This window comes from Sphaerodactylus townsendi, linkage group LG01, assembly GCF_021028975.2.
Source record: "Sphaerodactylus townsendi isolate TG3544 linkage group LG01, MPM_Stown_v2.3, whole genome shotgun sequence".
Taxonomy (NCBI): Eukaryota; Metazoa; Chordata; class Lepidosauria; order Squamata; family Sphaerodactylidae; genus Sphaerodactylus; species Sphaerodactylus townsendi.
The window spans coordinates 191,136,105-191,161,699 of record NC_059425.1 but is presented as its reverse complement, the minus strand read 5'-3'; the positions used below and the strand labels follow the sequence as shown (position 1 = coordinate 191,161,699).

General features: G+C 52.8%; 1 protein-coding gene across 1 annotated transcript in view; it reads right to left on the bottom strand.

The window, feature by feature from the left end:
* ITSN2 (intersectin 2) overlaps nucleotides 1-25,595 on the bottom strand; it is a 169,870-nt gene that overhangs the window by 86,894 nt on the left and 57,381 nt on the right. Inside the window, exons 5-16 of the mRNA XM_048506528.1 lie at nucleotides 22,041-22,204; nucleotides 21,230-21,427; nucleotides 18,692-18,788; nucleotides 18,283-18,425; nucleotides 16,343-16,406; nucleotides 10,963-11,100; nucleotides 10,567-10,652; nucleotides 9,215-9,477; nucleotides 8,037-8,186; nucleotides 6,651-6,791; nucleotides 4,621-4,708; nucleotides 3,030-3,265 (exon numbers count right to left, since the gene is read on the bottom strand). Coding sequence (XP_048362485.1) covers nucleotides 3,030-3,265; nucleotides 4,621-4,708; nucleotides 6,651-6,791; nucleotides 8,037-8,186; nucleotides 9,215-9,477; nucleotides 10,567-10,652; nucleotides 10,963-11,100; nucleotides 16,343-16,406; nucleotides 18,283-18,425; nucleotides 18,692-18,788; nucleotides 21,230-21,427; nucleotides 22,041-22,204 — 1,768 coding nt within the window. The remainder of the gene's footprint in view (nucleotides 1-3,029; nucleotides 3,266-4,620; nucleotides 4,709-6,650; nucleotides 6,792-8,036; nucleotides 8,187-9,214; nucleotides 9,478-10,566; nucleotides 10,653-10,962; nucleotides 11,101-16,342; nucleotides 16,407-18,282; nucleotides 18,426-18,691; nucleotides 18,789-21,229; nucleotides 21,428-22,040; nucleotides 22,205-25,595) is intronic.

Sequence of the window (25,595 nt, the reverse complement as noted above, 5' to 3'; positions counted from 1 at the left end):
GGGGGGGGTGGGGGGGGGGGGGGGTGGGGGGGGGGGGGGGTGGGGGGGGGGGGGGGTGGGGGGGGGGGGGGGTGGGGGGGGGGGGGGGTGGGGGGGGGGGGGGGTGGGGGGGGGGGGGGGTGGGGGGGGGGGGGGGTGGGGGGGGGGGGGGGTGGGGGGGGGGGGGGGTGGGGGGGGGGGGGGGTGGGGGGGGGGGGGGGTGGGGGGGGGGGGGGGTGGGGGGGGGGGGGGGTGGGGGGGGGGGGGGGTGGGGGGGGGGGGGGGTGGGGGGGGGGGGGGGTGGGGGGGGGGGGGGGTGGGGGGGGGGGGGGGTGGGGGGGGGGGGGGGTGGGGGGGGGGGGGGGTGGGGGGGGGGGGGGGTGGGGGGGGGGGGGGGTGGGGGGGGGGGGGGGTGGGGGGGGGGGGGGGTGGGGGGGGGGGGGGGTGGGGGGGGGGGGGGGTGGGGGGGGGGGGGGGTGGGGGGGGGGGGGGGTGGGGGGGGGGGGGGGTGGGGGGGGGGGGGGGTGGGGGGGGGGGGGGGTGGGGGGGGGGGGGGGTGGGGGGGGGGGGGGGTGGGGGGGGGGGGGGGTGGGGGGGGGGGGGGGTGGGGGGGGGGGGGGGTGGGGGGGGGGGGGGGTGGGGGGGGGGGGGGGTGGGGGGGGGGGGGGGTGGGGGGGGGGGGGGGTGGGGGGGGGGGGGGGTGGGGGGGGGGGGGGGTGGGGGGGGGGGGGGGTGGGGGGGGGGGGGGGTGGGGGGGGGGGGGGGTGGGGGGGGGGGGGGGTGGGGGGGGGGGGGGGTGGGGGGGGGGGGGGGTGGGGGGGGGGGGGGGTGGGGGGGGGGGGGGGTGGGGGGGGGGGGGGGTGGGGGGGGGGGGGGGTGGGGGGGGGGGGGGGTGGGGGGGGGGGGGGGTGGGGGGGGGGGGGGGTGGGGGGGGGGGGGGGTGGGGGGGGGGGGGGGTGGGGGGGGGGGGGGGTGGGGGGGGGGGGGGGTGGGGGGGGGGGGGGGTGGGGGGGGGGGGGGGTGGGGGGGGGGGGGGGTGGGGGGGGGGGGGGGTGGGGGGGGGGGGGGGTGGGGGGGGGGGGGGGTGGGGGGGGGGGGGGGTGGGGGGGGGGGGGGGTGGGGGGGGGGGGGGGTGGGGGGGGGGGGGGGTGGGGGGGGGGGGGGGTGGGGGGGGGGGGGGGTGGGGGGGGGGGGGGGTGGGGGGGGGGGGGGGTGGGGGGGGGGGGGGGTGGGGGGGGGGGGGGGTGGGGGGGGGGGGGGGTGGGGGGGGGGGGGGGTGGGGGGGGGGGGGGGTGGGGGGGGGGGGGGGTGGGGGGGGGGGGGGGTGGGGGGGGGGGGGGGTGGGGGGGGGGGGGGGTGGGGGGGGGGGGGGGTGGGGGGGGGGGGGGGTGGGGGGGGGGGGGGGTGGGGGGGGGGGGGGGTGGGGGGGGGGGGGGGTGGGGGGGGGGGGGGGTGGGGGGGGGGGGGGGTGGGGGGGGGGGGGGGTGGGGGGGGGGGGGGGTGGGGGGGGGGGGGGGTGGGGGGGGGGGGGGGTGGGGGGGGGGGGGGGTGGGGGGGGGGGGGGGTGGGGGGGGGGGGGGGTGGGGGGGGGGGGGGGTGGGGGGGGGGGGGGGTGGGGGGGGGGGGGGGTGGGGGGGGGGGGGGGTGGGGGGGGGGGGGGGTGGGGGGGGGGGGGGGTGGGGGGGGGGGGGGGTGGGGGGGGGGGGGGGTGGGGGGGGGGGGGGGTGGGGGGGGGGGGGGGTGGGGGGGGGGGGGGGTGGGGGGGGGGGGGGGTGGGGGGGGGGGGGGGTGGGGGGGGGGGGGGGTGGGGGGGGGGGGGGGTGGGGGGGGGGGGGGGTGGGGGGGGGGGGGGGTGGGGGGGGGGGGGGGTGGGGGGGGGGGGGGGTGGGGGGGGGGGGGGGTGGGGGGGGGGGGGGGTGGGGGGGGGGGGGGGTGGGGGGGGGGGGGGGTGGGGGGGGGGGGGGGTGGGGGGGGGGGGGGGTGGGGGGGGGGGGGGGTGGGGGGGGGGGGGGGTGGGGGGGGGGGGGGGTGGGGGGGGGGGGGGGTGGGGGGGGGGGGGGGTGGGGGGGGGGGGGGGTGGGGGGGGGGGGGGGTGGGGGGGGGGGGGGGTGGGGGGGGGGGGGGGTGGGGGGGGGGGGGGGTGGGGGGGGGGGGGGGTGGGGGGGGGGGGGGGTGGGGGGGGGGGGGGGTGGGGGGGGGGGGGGGTGGGGGGGGGGGGGGGTGGGGGGGGGGGGGGGTGGGGGGGGGGGGGGGTGGGGGGGGGGGGGGGTGGGGGGGGGGGGGGGTGGGGGGGGGGGGGGGTGGGGGGGGGGGGGGGTGGGGGGGGGGGGGGGTGGGGGGGGGGGGGGGTGGGGGGGGGGGGGGGTGGGGGGGGGGGGGGGTGGGGGGGGGGGGGGGTGGGGGGGGGGGGGGGTGGGGGGGGGGGGGGGTGGGGGGGGGGGGGGGTGGGGGGGGGGGGGGGTGGGGGGGGGGGGGGGTGGGGGGGGGGGGGGGTGGGGGGGGGGGGGGGTGGGGGGGGGGGGGGGTGGGGGGGGGGGGGGGTGGGGGGGGGGGGGGGTGGGGGGGGGGGGGGGTGGGGGGGGGGGGGGGTGGGGGGGGGGGGGGGTGGGGGGGGGGGGGGGTGGGGGGGGGGGGGGGTGGGGGGGGGGGGGGGTGGGGGGGGGGGGGGGTGGGGGGGGGGGGGGGTGGGGGGGGGGGGGGGTGGGGGGGGGGGGGGGTGGGGGGGGGGGGGGGTGGGGGGGGGGGGGGGTGGGGGGGGGGGGGGGTGGGGGGGGGGGGGGGTGGGGGGGGGGGGGGGTGGGGGGGGGGGGGGAGGGGGGGGGGGGGGGGAGGGGGGGGGGGGCGGTGGGGGGCGGGGGGGCCATGGTGGTGGGGGGGGGGGGGGGGGGGGGGGGGGGGGGGGGGGGGGGGGGGGGGGGGGGGGGGGGGGGGGGGGGGGGGGAGGGGGGAGAACAGAAACCACAAAATGCTGACAGGAGCAGCTCACTAACTTCAATTTCTCAGCTTAGTGGCACATTATGAACACTGAGAATGAAATTAAGAGTTCAGACACAGATCTGAATGAAAGGGGAAAAACCTTTCCCAGGCAGAGCAGACAACCCGACAGCGTCCTGCCTCACAGTTCCCAGGCTGCAGTGAAATTGTACCTTGAGCTGGGCATTAAAACTGTCCATTTCAGAGAGCTTAGAAGCCGTTTCTTTCTCGAGGGCATCTAGCTGTTCCCTAAATCTTTGACACAATTCCTCCTTTTCCGAAGACTTCTTCTGCAGCGAGTTAAGTTCTGTGTCTGTAGGAGAAAGACCAAACACTGGATACAGATCTTGACTGACAAATGTCTTTGTTTAATTTCCACCCTGCCCCCCCGCCCCCCACTTGCACAGCCGCTGTGATTCATGACTTGGCCTGACTCACACAGTCAGTCAGTGTTATTCCCCTTTTAGTGTGAAGGAACCAGGACTGGAAGCTAGGATTGATTGCCCAGAGATGCCATGCAGAGAATTCAGCCCACTGCAGGTTGGAACTCATGATATCACCAAACACTGGTGTGTTTGGGCACCTCCTACTGTGAACATGACAATTCATGATCTGGCTCCAGTTTGCACTGCCATTGATGCAAGCTGAAAATATTTCACCAGTCCCGAAAACTCTATCCCACCCACTCTGGGAGAGATGCAAAGGATGGCATGTGACGCTTCATCTTTGGGACACATCTTTCGACTTCTTCCCACTGGAGCCCCTGTGGTTCACTGAAAGGCAGTTCTGGGGGTCTGATTAGCATGCCCTCTATTCCATAATCCGTCATTGGTAAACATATTGAATAGCACTGGGCCTGGGACAGAACCCTGTGTCACCCCCACTAGCCACTTCTCTCCAAGATGAAGAGGAGCCATTGGTTAGCACCCTTTGGGTTCAGTCAGTCAACCAATTACAAATCCATCTAAAAGTAGCCTTGTCTAGTCCATTTTTACTTGTTTGCAAGAATGTCATAGGGGACTTTGTCAAAGGTTTCACTGAAGTAAAGCATTCCCTTTGTCTACCAAACTTGTCACTTTATCAAAAAAAGAGATCAGATTAGTCCAGCATGACTTGTTTTTGAAAAAGTCACACTGACTTTTAGTGATCACAACATCCCCTTCTAAGCACTTACAGACTGTTTAATGATCTGCTTTAGAATCTTTCCTGGTACTGATGTCAGGCTGGGGGCCAATCGTTTGGGTCCTCTTTTTCCCCCTTTTTGAAGATGAGGATAACATTCAGTCTGCTGAGTCGTCTCCTGTTCTCTGGGAATTCTCAAAGATTATTGCAAGTTATTCTGAGATTGCTTCTGCCAGTTCTTTTAATACCCTCGGATATAGTTCACCAGGCCCTGAATTCATTTAAAGTAGCCAGGTACTCCTGCACTACCTCTTTATTTATTCCGTGCTGAATTTTCCCCTACTGCGTCTTCTGTTCCATTTTCCCCTGGTTGAGCAAAGTTTTCTTTTTGGGAGAAGACAGAGGCAAAGAAGGTGTTCAGCAGATCTGCCTTTTCCTGTCCCCTATTGTCCCTTTCTGTTGTCTTAGGAAGTTTTATAGTTCTTCATTGCACTCTGAGCCAGAAGCTGAGAGAAGACAGAAGATCATTTTCTTCAAGGTACTTACTCGGCGAGTTGCCCAGGTGCACGTGATTTATCCTCTCACTTAGTTGCTGTTTTTCTGGAATTAGGAGAAGCAGATTGTTCTGATATTCCTGCCAAGAAGAGAAGCATCGTTTTGAAAGGTATTCACATCATTTTTATGTGGCATTATGTATAGGAATGCTTAAAATTGGCTGGGACGATTCATTTTATATGACAATTCATTTTATATGACAACTGTGTGAGCGGGGGTGGATGGGACTACGTTTTTCAAATTTCAAAAGAAATGCTGTTCAATATAAAAACAGAAGACAACTGACACACCTGAGACATGCTTTTCATAACATTAGTCCACCAGTAATGATTTTCAGCTAATTTCAACATGGCTCCTGAAATTTGTTCTGGCTACTATAGATTTGGCCCTGACCTGGCTAGCCTGATCTTTTCAGATCTCAGAAGCTAAGAAGAGTCAGACCTGATTACTATTTGTATGGCCTACCACCAAGGAAGTCCTGGGTCTTTTTCTTTATAAGAATTTGGATTTGGACTCCACCTTTCGCTCCTGTAAGGAGTCAAGGTGGCTCACAAGCTCCTTTCCCTTCCTCTCCCCCACAACAGACATCGTGTGAGGTAGGTGGGGTTGAGAGAGCTCTGACTAGCCCAAGGTCGCCCAGCAGGAATGTTGGATTCTGGAAACACATCCTGTTCACCAAATAAGCCTCCGCCACTAAGGTGGAGGAGTGGAAAATCAAACCCAGTTCTCCAAAGGAGAAGTCGATTTATGGCTACCAATCTTGATCCTCCTTGATCTGAGATTGCAAATGCCTTAACAGTCCAGGTGCTCGGGAGCAACAGCCGCAGCAGAAGGCCATTGCTTTCCCATCCGGCGATGGTGGAGCTCCCAAAAGGCAAAATTCCTGGTGTTAGACCTCTTGGTAGCAGAGCTGGACTAGATGGACTCTGGTCTGATCCAGCAGGCTATTTCTTATGTTCTTATGCCCAGTTCCAGGGTCACTATGAAGAGGCTGACAATGGCCAAACCCCCCTGTTCATCTCTCGCCTTGAAAATTTCTTCAGGTGTCATCATAAGTCAGCTGTGACTTGATGGCACTTAAGATGCATTTTTAAAAATCATTGATTGAACCCCTTTCGTGCCATGGAGGCAGGCAATGGCCAAACCCCTCTGAATATCTCTTGCCTTGAAGACCCTGTGGGGGGCCCAGAAGTCAGCTGTGACTTGACAGGAAAAAAGAATCCTATTAAAATGCAAAAGAACTTGGCTGACCGCTTAAACACTTTATATGAGACCTGCCTTTTGTGATTTGTTTCACTCACTCAGGTCTTCTTGGGAAAATATTCATTGAATATCTTCATCACCAATGTATTAAATTATTACTTATTTTTTGGGTGCTGTGTGGTTATTACTTATTTTTATTTATTCATCTGTGTACTTATTTCCCACCCAATTATTAAAGTCCCTGGGCAGGGTACAATCATAAAACACCATAAAACAATCTTAAAACCATCATAAAACTATTTCAAAGACCCTCTTCCTCCCCCACCCTAACTCTCCTAAAAATACAGAATCAACCAACCCTCATAATGACCCCCCTCCACATTTCCCATTACAAGGTCAAATGTGGCAAAATGCAAGGGAGAGAGTATTTAACTGGTATATAAAATTTAAATAATAGTAAAGTTTACTCCAAGTATGTGGAGGTGTGTCTGTGAGGGGGGAATTATGGAATGTATGGAAGACCAGAACTGCCCTGGAGAATCAGACGTGTCTGTGAGGGTCCATCCAGCCCAGCACCCTGTCTCACACGGGGGCCAGCAGTTCCTCTGGAGATCCAACAATGGGGCACAGAGGCTGAGACCTTCTGCTGATGTTTCCTCCTGGCCCTGGAATTCAGAGGTAGACTGCCTCTGAACATGGAGGCTTCCCCTGAAGAACTGCCTTTGACATGCAGAATATCAATCAAAAAACCCAGAATCGCTTTTCTCATTTTGTCCCTCATCTGTTTGAACTGACCCAACCACCTGCTTCTGACATACCTGAAGCTCTTGCTGCAGCTGCTTGATTTCCATAATTCCCACGTCACATTTCTTGTCCAAAGCATCTAGCTCAGTCTTCTGAATGTGCTTCCTGTTTCGAACGTCTTGCAGCCTCCCAGAGATCTGCTGGTGCTTGTCATTCTGTAGTGGGGGGGGGGGGGTTGGGGGGGTACAGCTCTCCATATCATTCTAAAGCCTTTTTCCAATATGTATTAGACAATCGCTATCCCTACTCTATTCCTTCATGTCCATCTAGTCTCCTGACCTTCCCCGTATCATGAAGGAAGTTAAAAGGAAACAACCAGGAAAAAGAATCAAACCAGTCAAAATCCAGGTTGAGTGCTGAAAATCAAATGCCTTCCAGCAAGCAAAAGCCAGCTTCCAAAAATGTGGTGATTTGGGCAAGTACTTTGTGAGCAAGAAGTGAGGGTTTTTTTCCCCTTTACAAAAACTGCTCCCCTTTTCATCGTTTACTTTGCCTGGGATGTGGGCTCCTCCTCCCCTCCTCCCTCTCCCATGCTGCCTGTGGGCCGTGGGACTGGGGGTGGGCCCACCCCCTTTGGGAACAGGTGTCCACAGTGCAGTGGCAAACCACTAATGAGGACATGGGGTATCCCATATCCCTGGGAGCATGCAGTTCAGGGCTGGAGCGAGGGGGAACTGCGCCCGGGCACGTGTGTGCCCTGCACCCCTGATATGCCCCCGCCCGCCAGGTGCATCGCACACCCCCCGCCCTCTTGGTGCTATGCCACTGATGCTGTTTAGTCATGTGGGAGGGTGCCCGAGTCCTGCCCTCCCCAGGGCTCGGGGGGGCGTGGCGCCTGTTTAAGCTGCCTGTCCAAGCCCCACCCTCCTTGCTGGCTCCTGTAAGTGGGGTGTGGGAAGCCAGGCCAGGGGTGGGGGGGGCGTGAGGCGGCGGTCCTGCCCCCGGGTGCCATTTAGGCCTGGTACGGCACTGGCACGTTACTGTTGTGTGACATGGAGGGGCATGGCGAGGGGGAGGGACAATGAAAAGGTGTTTTGGCGCTTAAACTTCAGTTCTGGCAATGGAAGTCTGAAGGCTTTTCCCTGATGCGGTTTCATAATAAAGAAACCACTGAACATGGAGTCTTGTCACTGATGTGACAGATCAGCTGCACAAAATACAGGACATCCCCCCAGCAATTCTGGCTGAGCTTCTGAGGACCCTGGGGAGCAGAGCTTGTGCAGGCTCTGGTGCTGCCAGAAGTGGAATTAACCAAGAAAAAATACAAATATGCTGAAAAGAAAAATGGGAGAAAACAGTAGGTCATTCCTAGAAGCCAGAATGGAAGCCTCTGCCCTGCCAGAAAACATTCCAGCCATTTCAAGGCGCTACTCAGCAACGCAACACGTCCAGTGACTCACCAGCGCATCCAGTTCAAGATTAAGGCTCTTTTTCTTAGAGGTCAGCTTAACAATTTCTTCTTGTTCTCGATTACGTTGATTAAGAAGATCCTGACGCTTAATTCTTTCCCACTCCAGACGCCGCTGGCGCTCAAGTTCTTGTTTTGCTGCCTGAAGATTAAAACAAACAAACAAACAAACACTAAACATCTATTGTTTGGAGTAGTGATGTATACATGTACTGTCGAAGGCTTTCACGGCCAGAATCACTGGGGTGCTGTGGGGTTTCCGGGCTGTATGGCTGTGTTCCAGTAGCATTTTCTCCTGATGTTTCACTTGCACATGTATTTGCATTTTGTCCAATATACTTCTATGTGACTATTATAAGTACAAAAAATGGATAATCTCCTGTACTTCCAGTCAACACGACATTAAATAAAAGACTATTGACAATGTATTGTCGACTATTGACAATGTTCATCTACTTTCAGAAAGATAGATGTCTATTGTCTACTTCCAGAAAGACAGATGTCTATTGAGCCCTTTGGGGGTAGGGCGGTTTACCAAATCGAATAAATAAATAAATAAAATAAATATTGACAATGTTCCTCCACTGTGGCAAAAACAGAACTGTTGCCTCTGAGGAAGAGGGCTGAAGTCCACAAAAGGCAGCATAGACATTTCTCTGTCCCCAAGGTGCCAAAACACTCCTGTGTGGTTGCAAAGGCACTGAACAGGGCGAGCCGTTTTCTCCGGCCAACTGAAATCGCAGGAGGAAAGGGGCGTGGTGCGTTTTGCACCCAGTCTTGAGGGGTGCTGGCAAGGCTTCTGAATGGAGTTTCCCTCCCCTTTTTGCTCCTGTCCCAGGGGGCCCTGTCCAGTTGGGCTGATTCTTCTGTTGTTACTATAGGTATAACAAAACACTAGCTTTACCACAAATCAAGAATGATTACTCTGGAAAAGGTAGAAGGTGAACAGTTTCAGCGACAGCCCGCTCAGCAGCTGTTCCCGCCCTGCCTTTCCCCTAGTATTGGACTCTCAAACTTAAAGTCAAAGCCAGGGCAAAAACAAACCCCTGTTGTGTGCCTGCTGGACCAAGCAGCCAGTCCCCTCCAACAAGCTGTGTCAGCAGCCCCAAACACGAGCAGAGGAGAATTTTTCAACTGCAGTACATGAAGGGTTATCTCTGAGAGGCCCACCTCCCGCCTTTCGATTTCTTTCCTCCTCTCTTCTTCCCGTTGCCTTTCCATTTCCCGCTGTTTCTCCCGCTGCCTCTCCAGCTCCAGCCGCTTCTTCCGCTCCTGCTCCTGCAGCTCCCGCTCCCTCCGCTCCGTTTCTTCTCTTTCTCTCTGAGCTTTGCGCTCTGCCTCTCGCTGCTGCTGCTCCAGGAGCACCTGCCGACGCTTCTCCAGCTCCATGTTGCCTCGCTCGTAGTTCGCTTTCCTCTTATCCTCAAAAGTAACTAGAAAAAGGACAGTGAATGGCACCATGGAATGGCGATGCCCGGTCGATCAGAGCAGCATTCAAACACGGCCGGCCGGCCGGCAAGCCTGGGGAATGCAAACCCAGGGGACCATTCATGACAGCTTCTGATTTCATTTCAAGACTCAGGCTCTCAATACCCCCCTACTCCTCTGGTTCAAGACTCACAGCCTGCATCTTGACTGCTGCCCCAGCTGCACTCTATTGAGCATTGCCAGCTCCAGACTGGGGAATATCTGGAGCACAGGTGTCCAACTCTGGCACTTCAGATGTTCATGGACCCCAATTCCCATCAGTCCCTGCTGGCATGGCCAATTGGATGGTGGGAAGTCCATTAACTTCTGAAGTGCCAGAGTTGGACACCCCTGATCTGAAGATTCTGGAGCTGGAGCCTGGAGGGGGGGGGGGCTTGGTTTGGGGAGGGGTGGAGATTTCAGCAGAGTCTGGTGCCTTAGAGTTCATCTTCCAAAGTTGGCCATTTTCTCCAGGCAAACTGATCTCTGCTGCCTGAAGATCCAGTGAAACAGGGGGAGATTTCAAGCGACCACCCAGAAGTTGGCAACTTTAAGAAGAGTTGGATTTATATCCCCCCTTTCTCTCCTGTAGGAGACTCAAAGGGGCTGACAAACTCATTTCCCTTCCCCCACCCCCACAACAAACACCCTGTCAGGTGGGTGGGGCTGAGAGAGCTCCGTAGAGCTGTGACTAGCCCAAGGACACCCAGCTGGCATGTGCTGGAGTGCACAAGCTAATCTAGTTCACCAGATAAGCCTCCACAGTTCAAGCAGCAGAGCAGGGAATCAAACCCGGTTCTCCAGATTACTGTGGACCTGCTCTTAATCACTACACCACGCTGGCTCTGTACTCCTTCCTCTCCGTTACTGTCAACACACTACGGCTGCTGGGAAGGACACACAAACTGCAGGCCCCATGGCCCACACACACAGGGCACACTTTCTTTAAAGCCATGCTGAGTTCTAATCATGGAGTTCTAAGGAGCCAGTTTTGTTGTGGTTTAGAGCATTTTTAGAGACATTTTCTCACCACAACATAGAACAACCTCCGTTACCTGGAAATGTTTTTTGGGGTTCTTCATCCTGCATTCTCTGATACGTTTGCAGAGTACCATTTGTATTTTCAACATACTGTCCACCTCTAGAAAGAAGAAAAGGGTTTAAAAAAAATGTTGACAGTGCTTAGTATTTATTACAGAATCCGTAACAGGTCAACTGGCATAGACAGCTTTAAAAGGGGATCAGGCAAACTCACAGAGGAAAGGTCAATCAAGAGTAACACTAAACCTCTGAATTCCATGGCCAGGAGGCAATGTCAGGGGAAGGCCTTGGCCTCTGAGCCCTGCTGCTGCTGGCCCTCTGGGGGAACTGGCTGGGGCCTGGGTGAGGGGGACACTGGGCGAAATGGACCCCCACTGGCCTGATCTAACAGGGCTCCTCTGGCTCTGCACCTGAAGGAAGGTGGCACCAGCTCCGGAGGCAGAGTTAAGGGGAGAGGCTGCCCAGCTCTGGCCATATCAGTCAAATGCATCGCGAGTATGAACTCTTCTGCCCTCAGCTGGCCGTCCCTGTCCACGTCTGCGAGCGACCTGCAAGCAACAGAAGAACGGCATTAACTGCAACTTCACTGTTTCAGAATATAAAAAATATGTACATATATTGAAATACCTATTATCACACAGACCACATTAGTTAAAGCTAAACTTCTAACAATAGCTCTGTTCAAACAACATGCGACACAAGCCAACCGAGGATGTCAGCACGGCCACACACAAGGACCACAGATGTGTTGAGCTCAGGCAAGGACCCTGGACCAAGGGACTATTCTGAAGTTTCCTTCAAAACCCATCCCTTGACTCACTGGTCTGTCCGCTGAGGAGGAGGAGGAGGAGGAGGAGGAGAAGGAAGAGGAGGAGGAATTATACCCCCCCTTCTATCCTGTATAGAGACTCAAATTCCTTTCCCTCCCCCCACAACAAGAACCCTGTGAGGCGGGTGGGACTGAGAGAGCTCTGAAGAGACACACCCAAGGTCACCCACCAGTGGCAGAGCGGTGAATCAAACCCAGTTCTCCAGATTACAGTGCACCTGCTCTTAACCGCTATACCATGCTTAAGCTGAAGGAACAACCACTTCAGAGGGAGGAATGCCTCAAACTCTGTTTGTCTCTTCCAATTCAACAAAGTGGCCTTCGAAGAGCCCAACTAGCCCGAGTCTGATGGAGCTCATCAGCTAAGTGGGGGCGGGCCTGGGTAGTACTTGGATGGGAGACCACCAGGGAAGATCAGGATTGTTAAGCAGAGGAAGGCAATAGGGAAATACCTCTGCTCATCCCTTGCCTGAAAACCCCCTCGCTCCTGGGACTGTCATGGGTAGGTTGCAACTTGATAGCATTTGATTATTCAGTAGCCTGAATAGTCCTGATATAACCAGAATTTGGAAGCTAAGCAAGTTTGGACATGCACTTGGATGGGAGCAGGGGCGTAATGCACATTGGGCAAGGTGGGCAGCTGCCCAGGGCATCACCTTGTAGGGTGCATTAAAATGCAGGGTTCGTTTTGGGGTATTTTTAGTGGTTTTCCATTTTTGGCCTGCAGGGGGTGCAGTTTTTAGGCTAGCGGCACCAAATTTCAGTATATCATCAGGAGACTGTCCTTATGCTACCCCCCAGGTTTGGTGAGATTTGGTGCAGGGAGTCCAAAGTTATGGACTCCCAAAGGGGGTGCCCCATCCCCCATTGTTTCCAAAGGGAGCTAATAGGAGATGGGGGCTACAGTTTTGAGGGTCCATAACTTTGGCCCCCTGAACCAAAATGCACCAAACCTGGGGGGTATCATTAGGGCAGCCTCCTGATGAGACCCTAAAGTTTTGAGACTGTGCCTTCAGAAATGTGCCCCCCCCCCCACAGCCTGCAACCCCCATTGACAGCAATGCAGAAAACTCAATGCAGAACAAAGATTCTTGGGCAAATTTCTGGGATGTTCCTGCAGGGGGTGCATTTTTGGACGTATCAGCACCAAAATTTCAGGGTATCATCTGGAGACTGTCCTGATGCCCCCCCCCCCCAGTTTGGTGCAGTTTGGTTCAGGGAATCCAAAGTTATGGACCCTCAAAAAGGGGTCCCTCCTTAGCAAAGAATGGGGGATGGGGCACCCCCTTTGAGGGTCCATAACTTTGGACCCCCTACACCAAACTGCACCAAACTTGGGGGGTCCTATCAGGACAGTTTCCAGACGATACCCTGAAATTTTGGCGCTGATACATCAAAGAATGCGCCCCCTGCAGGAACCTCCCAGAAATTTGCCCAAGAATCTTTGTTCTGCATTGAGTTTTCTGTATTGCTGTCATAAGAACATAAGAACTAGCCTGCTGGATCAGACCAGAGTCCATCTAGTCCAGCACTCTGCTACTCTCAGTGGCCCACCAGGTGCCTTTGGGAGCTCACATGCAGGATGCAAAAGCAATGGCCTTCTGCTGCTGCTGCTACTCCTGAGCACCTGGTCTGCTAAGGTATTTGCAATCTGAGATCAAGGAGGATCAAGATTGGAAGCCATAGATCGACTTCTCCTCCATAAATCTGTCCAAGCCCCTTTTCAAGCTATCCAGGTCAGTGGCCATCACCACCTCATGCGGCAGGATATTCCAAACACCAATCACACGTTGCATGAAGAAGTGTTTCCTTTTATTAGTCCTAATTCTTCCCCCCAGAATTTTCAATGAATGCCCCTGGTTCTAGTATTGTGAGAAAGAGAGAAAAATTTCTCTCTGTCAACTTTTTCTACCCCATGCATAATTGTATAGACTTCAATCATATCCCCCCTCAGACGTCTCCTCTCCAAACTAAAGAGTCCCAAATGCGGCAGCCTCTCCTCATAAGGAAGATGCTCCAATCCTTTAATCATCCTCGTTGCCCTTCTCTGCACTTTTTCTATCTCTTCGATATCCTTTTTTGAGATGTGGTGACCAGAACTGAACACAGTACTCCAAGTGCAGTCGCACCACAGCTTTATATAAGGGCATGACAATCCTTGCAATTTTATTATCAACTCCTTTCCTAATTATCCCCAGCATAGAATTTGCCTTTTTCACAGCTGCCATACATTGAGTTGACATTCCCATGGAACTATCAACTAAGACGCCCAAATCCCTTTCCTGGTCTGTGACTGATAGCACTAACCCTTGTAGCGTGTATGTGAAATTTGGATTTTTTGCCCCTATGTGCATCACTTTACATTTTGCTACATTGAACTGCATTTGCCATTTCTTAGCCCACTCACCTAATTTATCAAGGTCCGCTTGGAGCTCTTCGCAATCCTTTGTGGTTCTCACCACCCTACATAATTTGGTATCATCTGCAAACTTGGCCACCACGCTACCCACCCCTACTTCCAGGTCATTTATGAATAGGTTAAAGAGCACTGGTCCCAAAATGGATCCTTGGGGGACACCACTCCCTACATCTCTCCATTGTGAGAACTTCCCATTTATACCCACCCTTTGTTTCCTGTTCCTCAACCAGTTTTTAATCCATATCTTGTAAACTGCTTGGGCGACTGACTTAAAAACTAACATTTACAAAAATAAAAAGTTTAAAAGGATATGTAGACGTTTGTCACGGAGTGAACTACAATTCCCGTCATCCTCCCAGCCCAGCTTTTAAGTGCATGCTGGAACTTGTAGTCCTTGTGGCTTCCTTCGAGACTATGTCAATGGGGGTTGCAGGCTGGGGGGTGGGGGAGGGCACATTTCTGAAGGCACAGTCTCAAAACTTTCAGGGTCTCATCAGGAGACTGCCCTGATGATACCCCCCAGGTTTGGTGCATTTTGGTTCAGGGGGGCCAAAGTTATGGACCCTCAAAACTGTAGCCACCATCTCCTATTAGCCCCCATTGGAAAAAATGGGGGAGGGGCACCCCCTTTTGGAGTCCATAACTTTGGACTCCTTGAACCAAATCTCACCAAACCTGGGGGGTAGCATAAGGACAGTCTCCTAATGATATTCTGAAATTTTGGTGCTGATATGTCTAGAAATGCACCCCCTGCAGGCACCAATGTCCTGGTGCAAAAAAAAATTTGGTCGTAGTAGAGTGGCCACCCATGGGGGGAGGGGCATCCAACCTTCTCAGGTTTTGCGCCCAGGGCTACAGTTTGCCTCGTTACGCCCCTGGATGGGAGCCATATTCCCGGGTGCATGCTGTTTTGTCACATGGGGAGGGGGGCGCCAGGCAAGCCCTGCGCTTGGCTTTTCTGCGGACAGCAAACTGGATGGCGCCTGGCGGTTCTCCCCCTTCTGTGCCGGGGTGCTGCTCACTGGCTGAGCTGCTTGCTGTGGCTGCAGGCCAACTCCTGCCCCCCACCCCAGGGAGGTCGGGGAGGCCAGAAGCCGGCCTGCTGCCACGGCCCCTGCCTGGGGTGCTGAGCCCCACCCACCCACCCACCCAGCCAGCCTGCAAGGAGGCCCAGGAGCTAGCCTGCCACTGCAGCACCCGTTTGAGCCCCCCTCTGAGCCCCACCCTCCCTGCTGGCTCCCGTAAATGGGGCGCAGGGAGCCGGACTGGGGGGCACGGGGAGCCAGTCATGCCCCCAGCCACCATTTAGGCCTGGTACGCCAATGCATGGGAGACACCAAGGAAGTCCAGGGTAGCTATGCAGAGGCAGGCAATGGCAAACCACCTCTGATCATCTCTTGCCTTGAAAGTCCGGACAGGGAATGCTGTAAATCAACTGTGACTTGCTGGCATTTAATATACTTGTTGGATTGTGCCTGAGGGGATACAAATGCATAACTAAAGTTTCCGTTATGAAGGGATGAAGAAGAAGAAGAAGAGTTTGGATTTATATCTCCCCTTTCTTTCCTGGAGGAGACTCAAAGGGGCTTACAATCTCCTTGCCCTTCCCCCCTCACAACAAACACCCTGTGAAGTAGGTGGGGCTGAGAGAGCTCCAAGAAGCAGTGACTAGCCCAAGGTCACCCAGCTGGCGTGTGTGGGAGTTCCCCAGATAAGCCTCCACAGCTCAAACAGCAGAGCTGGGAATCAAACGCGGTTCCTCCAGATTAGCTACACAAGCTGTTAACATCCTACGCTACTGCTGCTCCTTGGGAGACAGACATGTGATAACTGGAACAGAAAGGGAGGAATTTAGAAATAACATTTATTAGTTTTCCTTTAAAACAACAGATAGCCTCTCAGTTCATCCTGTCCTTGAAGATATCTCGAAATCAATTAAATGCTGGATGCACACAAGTCTCAAATGAAACAAAACATATAGATTGACGATACCAAGAAGAAAGAAATGAATGCCCCCCCCCCTCTACAAGTTAACAAATGAACAACATAGGCAAACAGTAGGACTCAATCCTTAATATAGGTAGTTATATTTATAGTATGAGAGCCAGTGTGGAGTAGTGGTTAGAGTATCAGGCTCAGATCTGAGAGACCCAGGTGGGATTCCCCACTTTTGCTGGGTGACCTTGGGCCAGTCATACTCTCTTTCAGCCTGGCCCCTTTGAGGCTAAAATGAAGGAGAAGAAGAACAGTGGAAACCTCTTTGGGTGCCCCTTGGGGAGACAGGCAAAATGTAAAGGAAGTAAATAAAGTTCCAGTTATGGACATTCCAACATTTCTTCCAATTGATTTAAAACACCATAAAAGGGTCAAGATAGAATCAATATATGAACAGATGACTGTGTCGCATACCGAACGAGACCCGTGGCCCGTCAATGGCTATTCCATCAATTCAGGCTGGCAGCTGCCCTCCCAGATCTCATCACCTGCCGCCCGGCCCTTCTTCAGCATGTCACAGCCCTGCCCAAAGCATTAGCAAACTTACCAAATGGTAGCTAACTGAGTCTGAGAAAGATTTGATTGCAGGAGGGCATTTTTGGCTTGAAAACCTTGATAAAACAAAGAGGAACATTTACTGTATTGTCGAAGGCTTCAGCCAGAAAAATCAGCAATAGCAGAACACATGATAAACCAACCTGGACATAGAATATTATTTGAAAAAACAGAAATCCTGGACCACTCTGAAAGCCACCAATGGCCAGACTAAAGCACAGAGAAGCAAATTGAAACCATATAGCACATTACGGACAATTTTAACAGGGAAGGAAGAAACTATGAAAACGTGTGAACAGAACTTGGCTGCCAGTGTTGAAAAATACTAGGGTCAAGACTGTGTCAAACCAGCTCCACACGAACACAGGATGACCATAGACAAAAGAAACAAAGGCCAGGATACTTCTATTCAGATGTCTCCCCACCAGTGACTCTTTGGGTTATCTACATATGGGTTACTCCCAGCGCTATAGTCTTCATACTTCTATTCAGATGCCCTCAACTATTGACCTGGTTGCCTCCTTTGTGACTCACAGACAAGGTTTCCCCACCCACCCTGGACACGCCAACAGATATATACTCCACTTGCTTTCCCTACATCAGATCCTCTGAAGATGCCAGCCACAGATGCAGGCGAAACGTCAGGAGAGAATGCTGCTAGAACACGGCCAGACAGCCCGGAAACCACACAGCACCCAAAGGAACATTTACTATTTATTTTTACTCAGTGTGTTTGTTCAAGTGCCCCCAACATGGCAGGGCTCAGGTAAACAGGGTGGATTTCACCTGATGCTATATTATGATTTATGGGAACAGCAAGTAAACTCGACAAGGGCGGGAGTTTCAACATCGGGAACCACCCTCAGTGACTGCCTGTCTAAATTCTCAGAGTGAGCAAAATGTGGAGAGACCTGTGATTTTAGTTGCCAGGCAGCTTAGTGTGGCTACAAGAGGTTCAGGGCTTTAAAAATTAATGCCATCACTTTGTAACAGAGCTTGGAAACCCTCAAAGTTCTTTCCAGGTTGGAGCAGCACATTTTCATTATGGCCCCAATTATGGCTGCCATATTCTGGACCAGATAAGAGTTTTCAGAGGGAGCTCTATGTAGAATATATTACATGAATCAGGCAGAGATAGAACCAAGCCACAGACATGAGCGGCAAGATCATTTTAATCCAAAAAGGGAATAAAACTCACGAACTAGCAGAAGTCAGTTAAAAAATGTTGATATGCACTGCTAGTCAACCAAAGGAACTATGACATGGGCCGTAAAAAAGAAAAAAGGCAGCGTGAACTGATTTGGTTTAACTTTAAATCTCATCTGAAGAGATCCAGCCCTGCGAAGACTCATTGACCCATTCATGAACATCTTCAAAAGTACAAGTGCATTTAAATGTTATAGTCAATAGTGCTTTGGGCCCCATTCTCTAAAAATTACCGTGAACAGTCCACTTAACAAAATTTATTTATTATGCAATTTGTAACAAACATACCAGAGCAACAGCACCTTCTATTCTTCTGAAATGAAATCCCTTTCGAACATAAGGCCTAATAGAGGTAAAACTAGCTCACAAACTTCAGCAAAGATGATGGGGATGAAAGCCCATTCCACAATTGTGATCTTCAATAAGACTGACAAAAAGGAAGGTATGCAGGACTCTTTCATAGAAACTACTACAAGAACGGCTGTTGTGGGTTTTATGGGTTGTGGGGTCATGGTCTGGTAGTTTTTGCTCCTAACATTCCACCTGAACCTATAGCTGGCATTGGAGCCAAAACGACCAGACCACAACCACACAGACCTGAAAACTTGTGAAAGCCATCGACAATACATACAACAAGAATGACTGGCCGGGGAGAGGACACAACAGTCTTTTGCTTCTTTTTTAAAAAAGAAATCTGTATATCAAAACTTTTATTATCATACAAACCTGACAGGTATCCACTCATTCCTTTATCAAGGCTGTTAAATTTCTGCCGGTACTTTAATCTGGAAGCCTGAGGGACGGCCCAATCAGAAGGTTTATTCTTTGGTGAATTCCCAGTTAGTGATGTGGTAGAAGAAGAATTTGAACTGCAACAGGAAGCATTTAAAAGACAAGCAGCTGAGCAGAACATAAAAATACTCATATCTAAAATTCTCTCTCCTTACAGTTTTAACAAATTATGATTTCTACATGATTAAATAGCTTTGGTCTTTCCAAGGGCTAACAAAGCTAGTAGGCATGACTGTAAGAAGGAAGTGAGATCGTGGAGGTCTCCAAAACAGACATTTCTGCTGAAAGGTGTAAGTCTATAATTGTGACAAAACAGTTTTACAAAACAGCTTAAGGTCCGTACCTACTAGATGCTAAGTCTATCAGGGACTGTGTCTTCTGGATACTGGAGCCACCAAACCCTCCTGTCACGGGACTAGGAGAACTCGAATGAGGCAAAGCTAAAGCAAACCAAAAAAGAAAGAAAGAAAGAAACACATCAAGCAGTTCAGGGTGACCACATGAATTCCATTAACTGATATCAAATCTTTTGATTACTTCCATAAGTACATATAGGTTACAATCCATTTGATTAATCAAGTAAAATAAAGGTTAATGTGCCCAAGTGCCAAGGTTCTTCACCCGCCAGAACGACTGAGCGAACTGCCAAGTGACGGCAGCACAGGGGGGAAAACATGGGCTGTCTGGGTAGAGTAGACAAATCATGAATTTTCTAACCCTCCTAGGCCCCTGGGGACGCAGTGATAAAGAACAGGACACCATGATTTAAGGCACAATATAAATACTGGAGGGTGGACAAGTGCTGTCAAGTCACAGCCAATTCACAGCCACCCTGTGGGGTTTTCAAAGAAAGAGGCGGACAGAGGAGACTTCCCACTGCCTGCCAGCCTGCCTGTGTGTAGTAATCATAGACATCCTTGGTGGTCTCCCATTAATCCTGGGCCAATCCTGATTGGCTATCGAGGTTGGCTCGCTTGGGTCATCTAGGTCCAGGCAACAGTAATATTAGGGGGCAAAAAATCCAATGGTCAATTCAAAACAGTCGTTTTTTAGCTATACCCTCCATGTTTATTTAGCAAGAATGGCGCGGCTATATTGAAACAGAAGCTGCTGACAATTGATGGAAACCTCTGAAAATAACAAACAGGGAGGGGGAATTGGAGTACTTTGCATAAAGGCTTCGTTATAGAAGTGGATTTTGAGAAGGTGCTTGGAAGAGAAGAAGAGGAGGAGGAATTTGGATTTACACCCCATCTTTTTCTCCTGTAAGGAGACTCAAGGTGGCTTACAAGCTCCTTTCCCTTCCTCTCCCTACAACAGGCAGGTAGGGCTGAGAGAGTTCTGAATAAACTGTGACTAGCCCAAGGTCACCCAGCAGGAATGTAGGAGTACGGAAACACATCTGGTTCACCAGACAAAGCCTCCGCCACTCAGGTGGAGGAGTGGGGAATCAAACCCAGTTCTCCAGATTAGAATCCACCTGCTCTTAACCATGACACCACGCTCGGTCTCACTGTGGCACTAGGTAGAGACTGTTCCAAGCAAAGGGGGCAGCGGAAGAAAAGGTGGCGCCCTCACCAGAAAATGAAGGGAAATGGGAGACTGGTTCTGGTGGGTTTTCCGGGCTGTGTGGCTGTGGATCTTGTTCCTAATATTTTGCCTGCATCTGTGGCTGGCCTCTTCAGAGGTGTACCACAGAAGGAAGTCCCTTACACACTGTGCTGGCAAAAAGCTAGGAACAAGATCCACCAGACCACGGCCACACAGCCCAGAAAACCCACCAGAACCAGTTGAATCCGGCCATGGAAGCCTTCAGAAATGGGAGATTTTACAAACTGAACAGAACCTCAAAACCAATTTAAAGCATAACAAGAGAGTGACACGGCTTCAGGAAGGGTGAGAAGATCTTACAGCTGCAAGAAATGTGGAGACGCTGAGATGCTTTGGGAGGAGAGAAAAAGTGTCAGGGAGGAAGGGGGTAAGGGGGTGACAAGAAACGAAAAGCAGCCCTGAAGGCTGCAATTCTGAGCAGCAGGAGGAAATACTCCACCCCCGCCCTTCCTGACAGAACGACTCCCTCCAACTTCCCCATGTACAGATAAAAGTATGTGAAGCCTCCATACTTTCCCACCCAGACGGGGGAAGAGCAGCTCAGTGAAGGCGAGCCGCTGCACAGCCTCTTCTGCACAAGCCCATTTCCACTGCAACAGAACAAACAAAACTTCACCAAAAAATGACCTGGAAAGTATCACACAGCTGAATATTTTTTGTGCCTTGGCTCTCTGGGAGACATCATCTTCGATGAAGCAAGACAGGTGCAAGAGGAAGAAAGACCTCTGGTCAGAGGTGGAGCTACCAGGGGGACTGGGGGTGCACGTTGCACCGGGCGCACACCTGAGGGGGTGGAAAATTGCCCCCGTGGCGTCCCGCCCCCTTCCCCCGGCACCCTTCCTCCCACACACGCACTTACCTTCGTCAAATTGTGCAGGCTGGAGAAGTGGCCTGTTCCCTTCAGGCTGAAAACGGCCTGGTGGGAACTATACTTCCCAGGAGACCTTGCAAGCCCCAGGGTCTCATGGGAAGTGTAGTTCCCACCAGGCCGTTTTCAGCCTGAAGGGAACAGCGGCACTAAGGTAAGGGGTGGGGGGAGGGGCAGGGTTCTGCGGAGGGGGGGGGCGGAAACACGGCCCAGCTACGCCTCTGCTTCTGGTAGATAAACTAACAGCTCTGTCATGGCCATGTTAAATCTCAGATGCTGGCACTTTGGGAGAAGATCTCAAGGTAGACAATTCTCTGTTTTTGATATTCAACTGTTAACCCACTGTGGCTGACATCTTTCAAACCAGCAAAAACCTAGAAGGGTAGATGTGACTATACTTACTTGAAGAGTATGACATAGGCAATGGCTGCAGGAGGCTGGATATTCCATTTGGCAACGAGGTGGTGCTGGAAGAAGGCATCATCGGGGTGGAAACAATCAAGGGTGGGATGGACGTCATCAAAGGAAAAGGCATGGGAGCCAGAGGTGTCCTTGTTGGGGCAGAAGGTGGCAAAGACAGATTTGGCAGGCTGCCCATGCCTAGAAAGGAAGTCAAGAATTAATAATCGTCACTCCAGAAAACACTGAGAATTCATGAATTAACTTCCCTGGGTAGATGACACCTCTGGGCCCACATATGGGCAGAGAGTTGGCATGATACAGCTAGTTTTCCTCCAAATACTTTAAAAATATGATAGTACTGTAGGTAACCAAGTGTAGACTGCAGGGGAGAAAATAAGGCAGAAACCAGTGATATATTCAAAGAGATCCTGTGCACTTTTTCTCTGGAAGGAATCCCAACTGAACTCCGACTTTTCCCTGAGTAGGCAAGCACAGAATTGACCAAAAGCAATTCCTTGTATATTTTATGAACGAACATATGTCACTAGCATCTTTTCTTTAAATGAACACGGCACAGAAAGATTCTAAAAGTCAACTTTTAGGCCATTAAGGTCCACAACAATCACGTGAACAAAATACTCACAACTTTTGAAAGAAAAAGTCAAAATAACATTGAACTATCTCTTTCTGCAAATAACCCACCTATGTCACCAGCACACTTCTGCATTTATTCCTCTCCACTAATAGCTATTTGAGGGGGGAAGGGACCGACAGTCGGCAAACTGCACTTTGATTAAATACCCAGGATTACCAAAGCGAGCAGATGTCAGGGGAGAGGATACTGGCAGCTGCTTCATAACAGGAGGGAGAATCACAGGCAGGGGTTGGCCTTGCAGTCTTAACTTGATGAGTTTCATCGCGATGGAGAATTCCTGTTGATCCATTTTTCCATCCTTGTTCAGGTCTGAAAGAGCCCTTCAAACAGAAACACACACACAAAACCAACTCAGCCTCTCTCTGTTTGTGAATTCTCTGTAGTGGCAATGAACTGTTCCCCCCACTCCCCACCCCTTTCCTGCTGATGGCTGCTGCAACTGGACTCAAAAAGCCTTCATGCCAGATTTCCACACAACTCTTCCGTAGGCAGAAGCAGAGCACGGACAAAACAGGTGACCAATCCTGACCCACAAGCCACTTATGGCTAGCCACTATTACAACCACTAAAAGCATATTCTGGTTGTGAGTTTAAGAACTATTGTATTTACTCAAATGTAAGCTTTCCCCTCACAGATATGCTATAAGAAAGGAGTGGGGGGAATTGTCCCATTCCCAGACCAGATACAGTTATGCACAATAATAAAAAATGTTTTTGTACAAAACTTTTAAGGGGATAATCTTGTATCTGAGTAAATACAGAACACAACAATGCCACATCCAAATTCCAGCAGAGATTTCAAGGAATTTGCTTTGGGGGGAAAATGGACTATAATTTTAGTCACAAACACTCCAGATTTAAGCTAAATGATTATGCTGAGAAGGAGAACCATCTAGCCCCCTGTAGGCCTCACACAAACATTTCACAACCATGCATGGGATTTGGCTGGGGTTGCACCACTCTGACCCCACCTTACATTTTCTTGTTCTCAAACCACCGAACTGGAATAATCATCGCCTACAGTTTTATGAGAGCCACCGTGGTGTCGTGGTTAAGGGCTGAGGCAAGGGCCCTTTTCTGTGACTCCCCCATACAACACAGTTTATCCCAAGAATGCCTGTGCCCAGGACACAAATCTCCTGGCTTCAGCTGTTCTTATATTATATTAGACAAAAGCACATAAGAACGTAAGAAAGAGCCTGCTGGATCAGACCAGAGTCCATCTAGTCCAGCACTCTGCTACTCGCAGGGGCCCACCAGGTGCCTTTGGGATGCGAAAGAAATGGCCTGCTGCTGCTGCTGCTGCTGCTGCTGCTGCTTCCGGGCACCTGGTCTGCTAAGGCATTTGCAATCTCAGATCAAGGAGGATCAAGATTGGTAGCCATAGATCAACTTCTCCTCCATAAATCTGTCCAAGCCCCTTTTCAAGCTATCCAGGTTAGTGGCCATCACCACCTCCTGTGGCAGCATATTCCAAACACCAATCACACGTTGCGTGAAGAAGTGTTTCCTTTTATTAGTCCTAATTCTTCCCCCCAGCATTTTCAATGAATGCCCCCTGGTTCTAGTATTGTGAGAAAGAGAGAAAAATTTCTCTCTGTTGACATTTTCTACCCCATGCATAATTTTATAGACTTTATAGACCTCAGCCGTCTCCTCTCCAAACTAAAGAGTCCCAAACGCTGCAGCCTCTCCTCATAAGGAAGGTGCTCCAGTCCCTCAATCATCCTCGTTGCTCTTCTTTGCACTTTTTCTATCTCTTCGATATCCTTTTTTGAGATGTGGCGACCAGAACTGAACACAGTACTCCAAGTGCGGTCGCACCACGGCTTTATATAAGGGCATGACAATCTTTGTACTTTTATTATCAATTCCTTTCTTAATTATCCCCAGTATACAGTTTGCCTTTTTCACAGCTGCCATGCATTGAGTTGACACTCCCATGGAACTATCAACTAAGACGCCCAAATCCCTATCCTGGTCTGTGACTGACAGCACTGACTCCTGTAGCGTGTATGTGAAGTTTGGATTTTTTGCCCCTATGTGCATCACTTTACATTTTGCTACATTGAACTGCATTTGCCATTTCTTAGCCCACTCACCTAATTTATAAGGGTCTGCTCCACATAAATGCATGTGGAGCCAATGCTTTCCCAGGAAAAGTTTCCTGGGTGATAAGCAGAGTATCTCAACCACAATTTAAAAAATCCTCACATACAGGAAGTCACTTATACAACTGCTTCACCTCATGCATAGGTGAATAGGGGCTTTCAACCTCAAGGCCTTCCTGAGAGGAGAACGCGAGCATTACAGAATAGGGGCCCTCAACACTTCTGAGCCTGCAGAAACATTTGGAACTCTGCCACGGCATGGTGGGCGCAGCAACAAGATGGCTGCCACAAAATGGCTGCCATATGAGGCAGAGCCAGTCACAAATTGATTGCCACCACTTAACTTCAGTAACACAATAACATTGGGCTGTTGGGGCAGCTACTGTGTGCCTAAATGTACTCTGCTGAGCATGGGGCTCGTGGGGCTGGCTGCATTTCCAGGTCGGGTTGTGATGCCTTGCGAAAGCGGGGCGTGCGCTCCGCTCGCTAGTCGGTTGGTGTGGGGAAGGCAGGAATGCCGGGAAGGCACCTGCCTGCTGCTGGCCTGGCTGGCCCTGAGCGAGGAGCCGAGGTGTCACTCGGAACCAGGTCAGAAGCAGGCAGGTGCCTTCACCCCACACCCTGATCAACTTGTGAGTGGAGTGTGCGTGAATGCCCAAGGCATCGCGACCCAACCCAGGAATGCCGAACGGCGCAGCTCAGGCTCAGCAGCCTGGCTTACCTGAATCGCTCAGAGCCTCAGGCTCGAGATGCCCTCTGTCAGCCAAGCCAGCCAAGATGGCGGTGGGGTTGTGGTGGTGGGGCTGAAGGAGGCGGAGCTCCCCCATCCTCTCACCTGCTCAGGTGGTGGCTTGTGTGGGCCAACCACCTTCCGTCCAAAGTGGGCAGGAATGGGTGGGGCTTGAAAATTGTGATGCCCCCACGTGACACAAAATTGCAGCACCTGAGGCAACTGCCCTCTTTGTCCAATGGGCGGAACGCCACTGCCAACATACAGCTACAAGACGAAGCTTCTTGTGTTGTGGTACCTTAAGCAGGGAAAAGTTTTTCAACCTACATTCTATATATTTAAGGAAGTGGGTTTCTTTCACTACTGAATACAATGCTACTTACATGGTCTCACCCCTGAGGGTAGTAGGCCAACAGTAACAGGGCTGTGTATTGTCGAAGGCTTTCACAGCCGGATTCAACTGGTTCTGGTGAGTTTTCCGGGCTGTGTGGCCGTGGTCTGGTGGATCTTGTTCCTAACATTGCGCCTGCATCTGTGGCTGGCATCTTCAGAGGTGTATCACAGAGAGAAGCCTGTTACACACTGTGTCCCAGATGCAGGCGAAACGTTAGGAACAAGATCCACCAGACCACGGCCACACAGCCTGGAAAACCCACCAGAACCAGAACTAGGGCTGGTTTGCTTCCCTCTTTCAAAAACAAGTCATTATTTGTAATAGAATACGTTGCCAACCAATTCCTAAAATTAATATTTCTCTCTTCTGCTTTCTGACCTTACAAATACACAAAGGAAAGGGCCTGGCGTTTCCGCTCTATCACTCAGCTTGCTTCATCAGGAATTATGGCTAATTATATTTACCTTTTATACTAC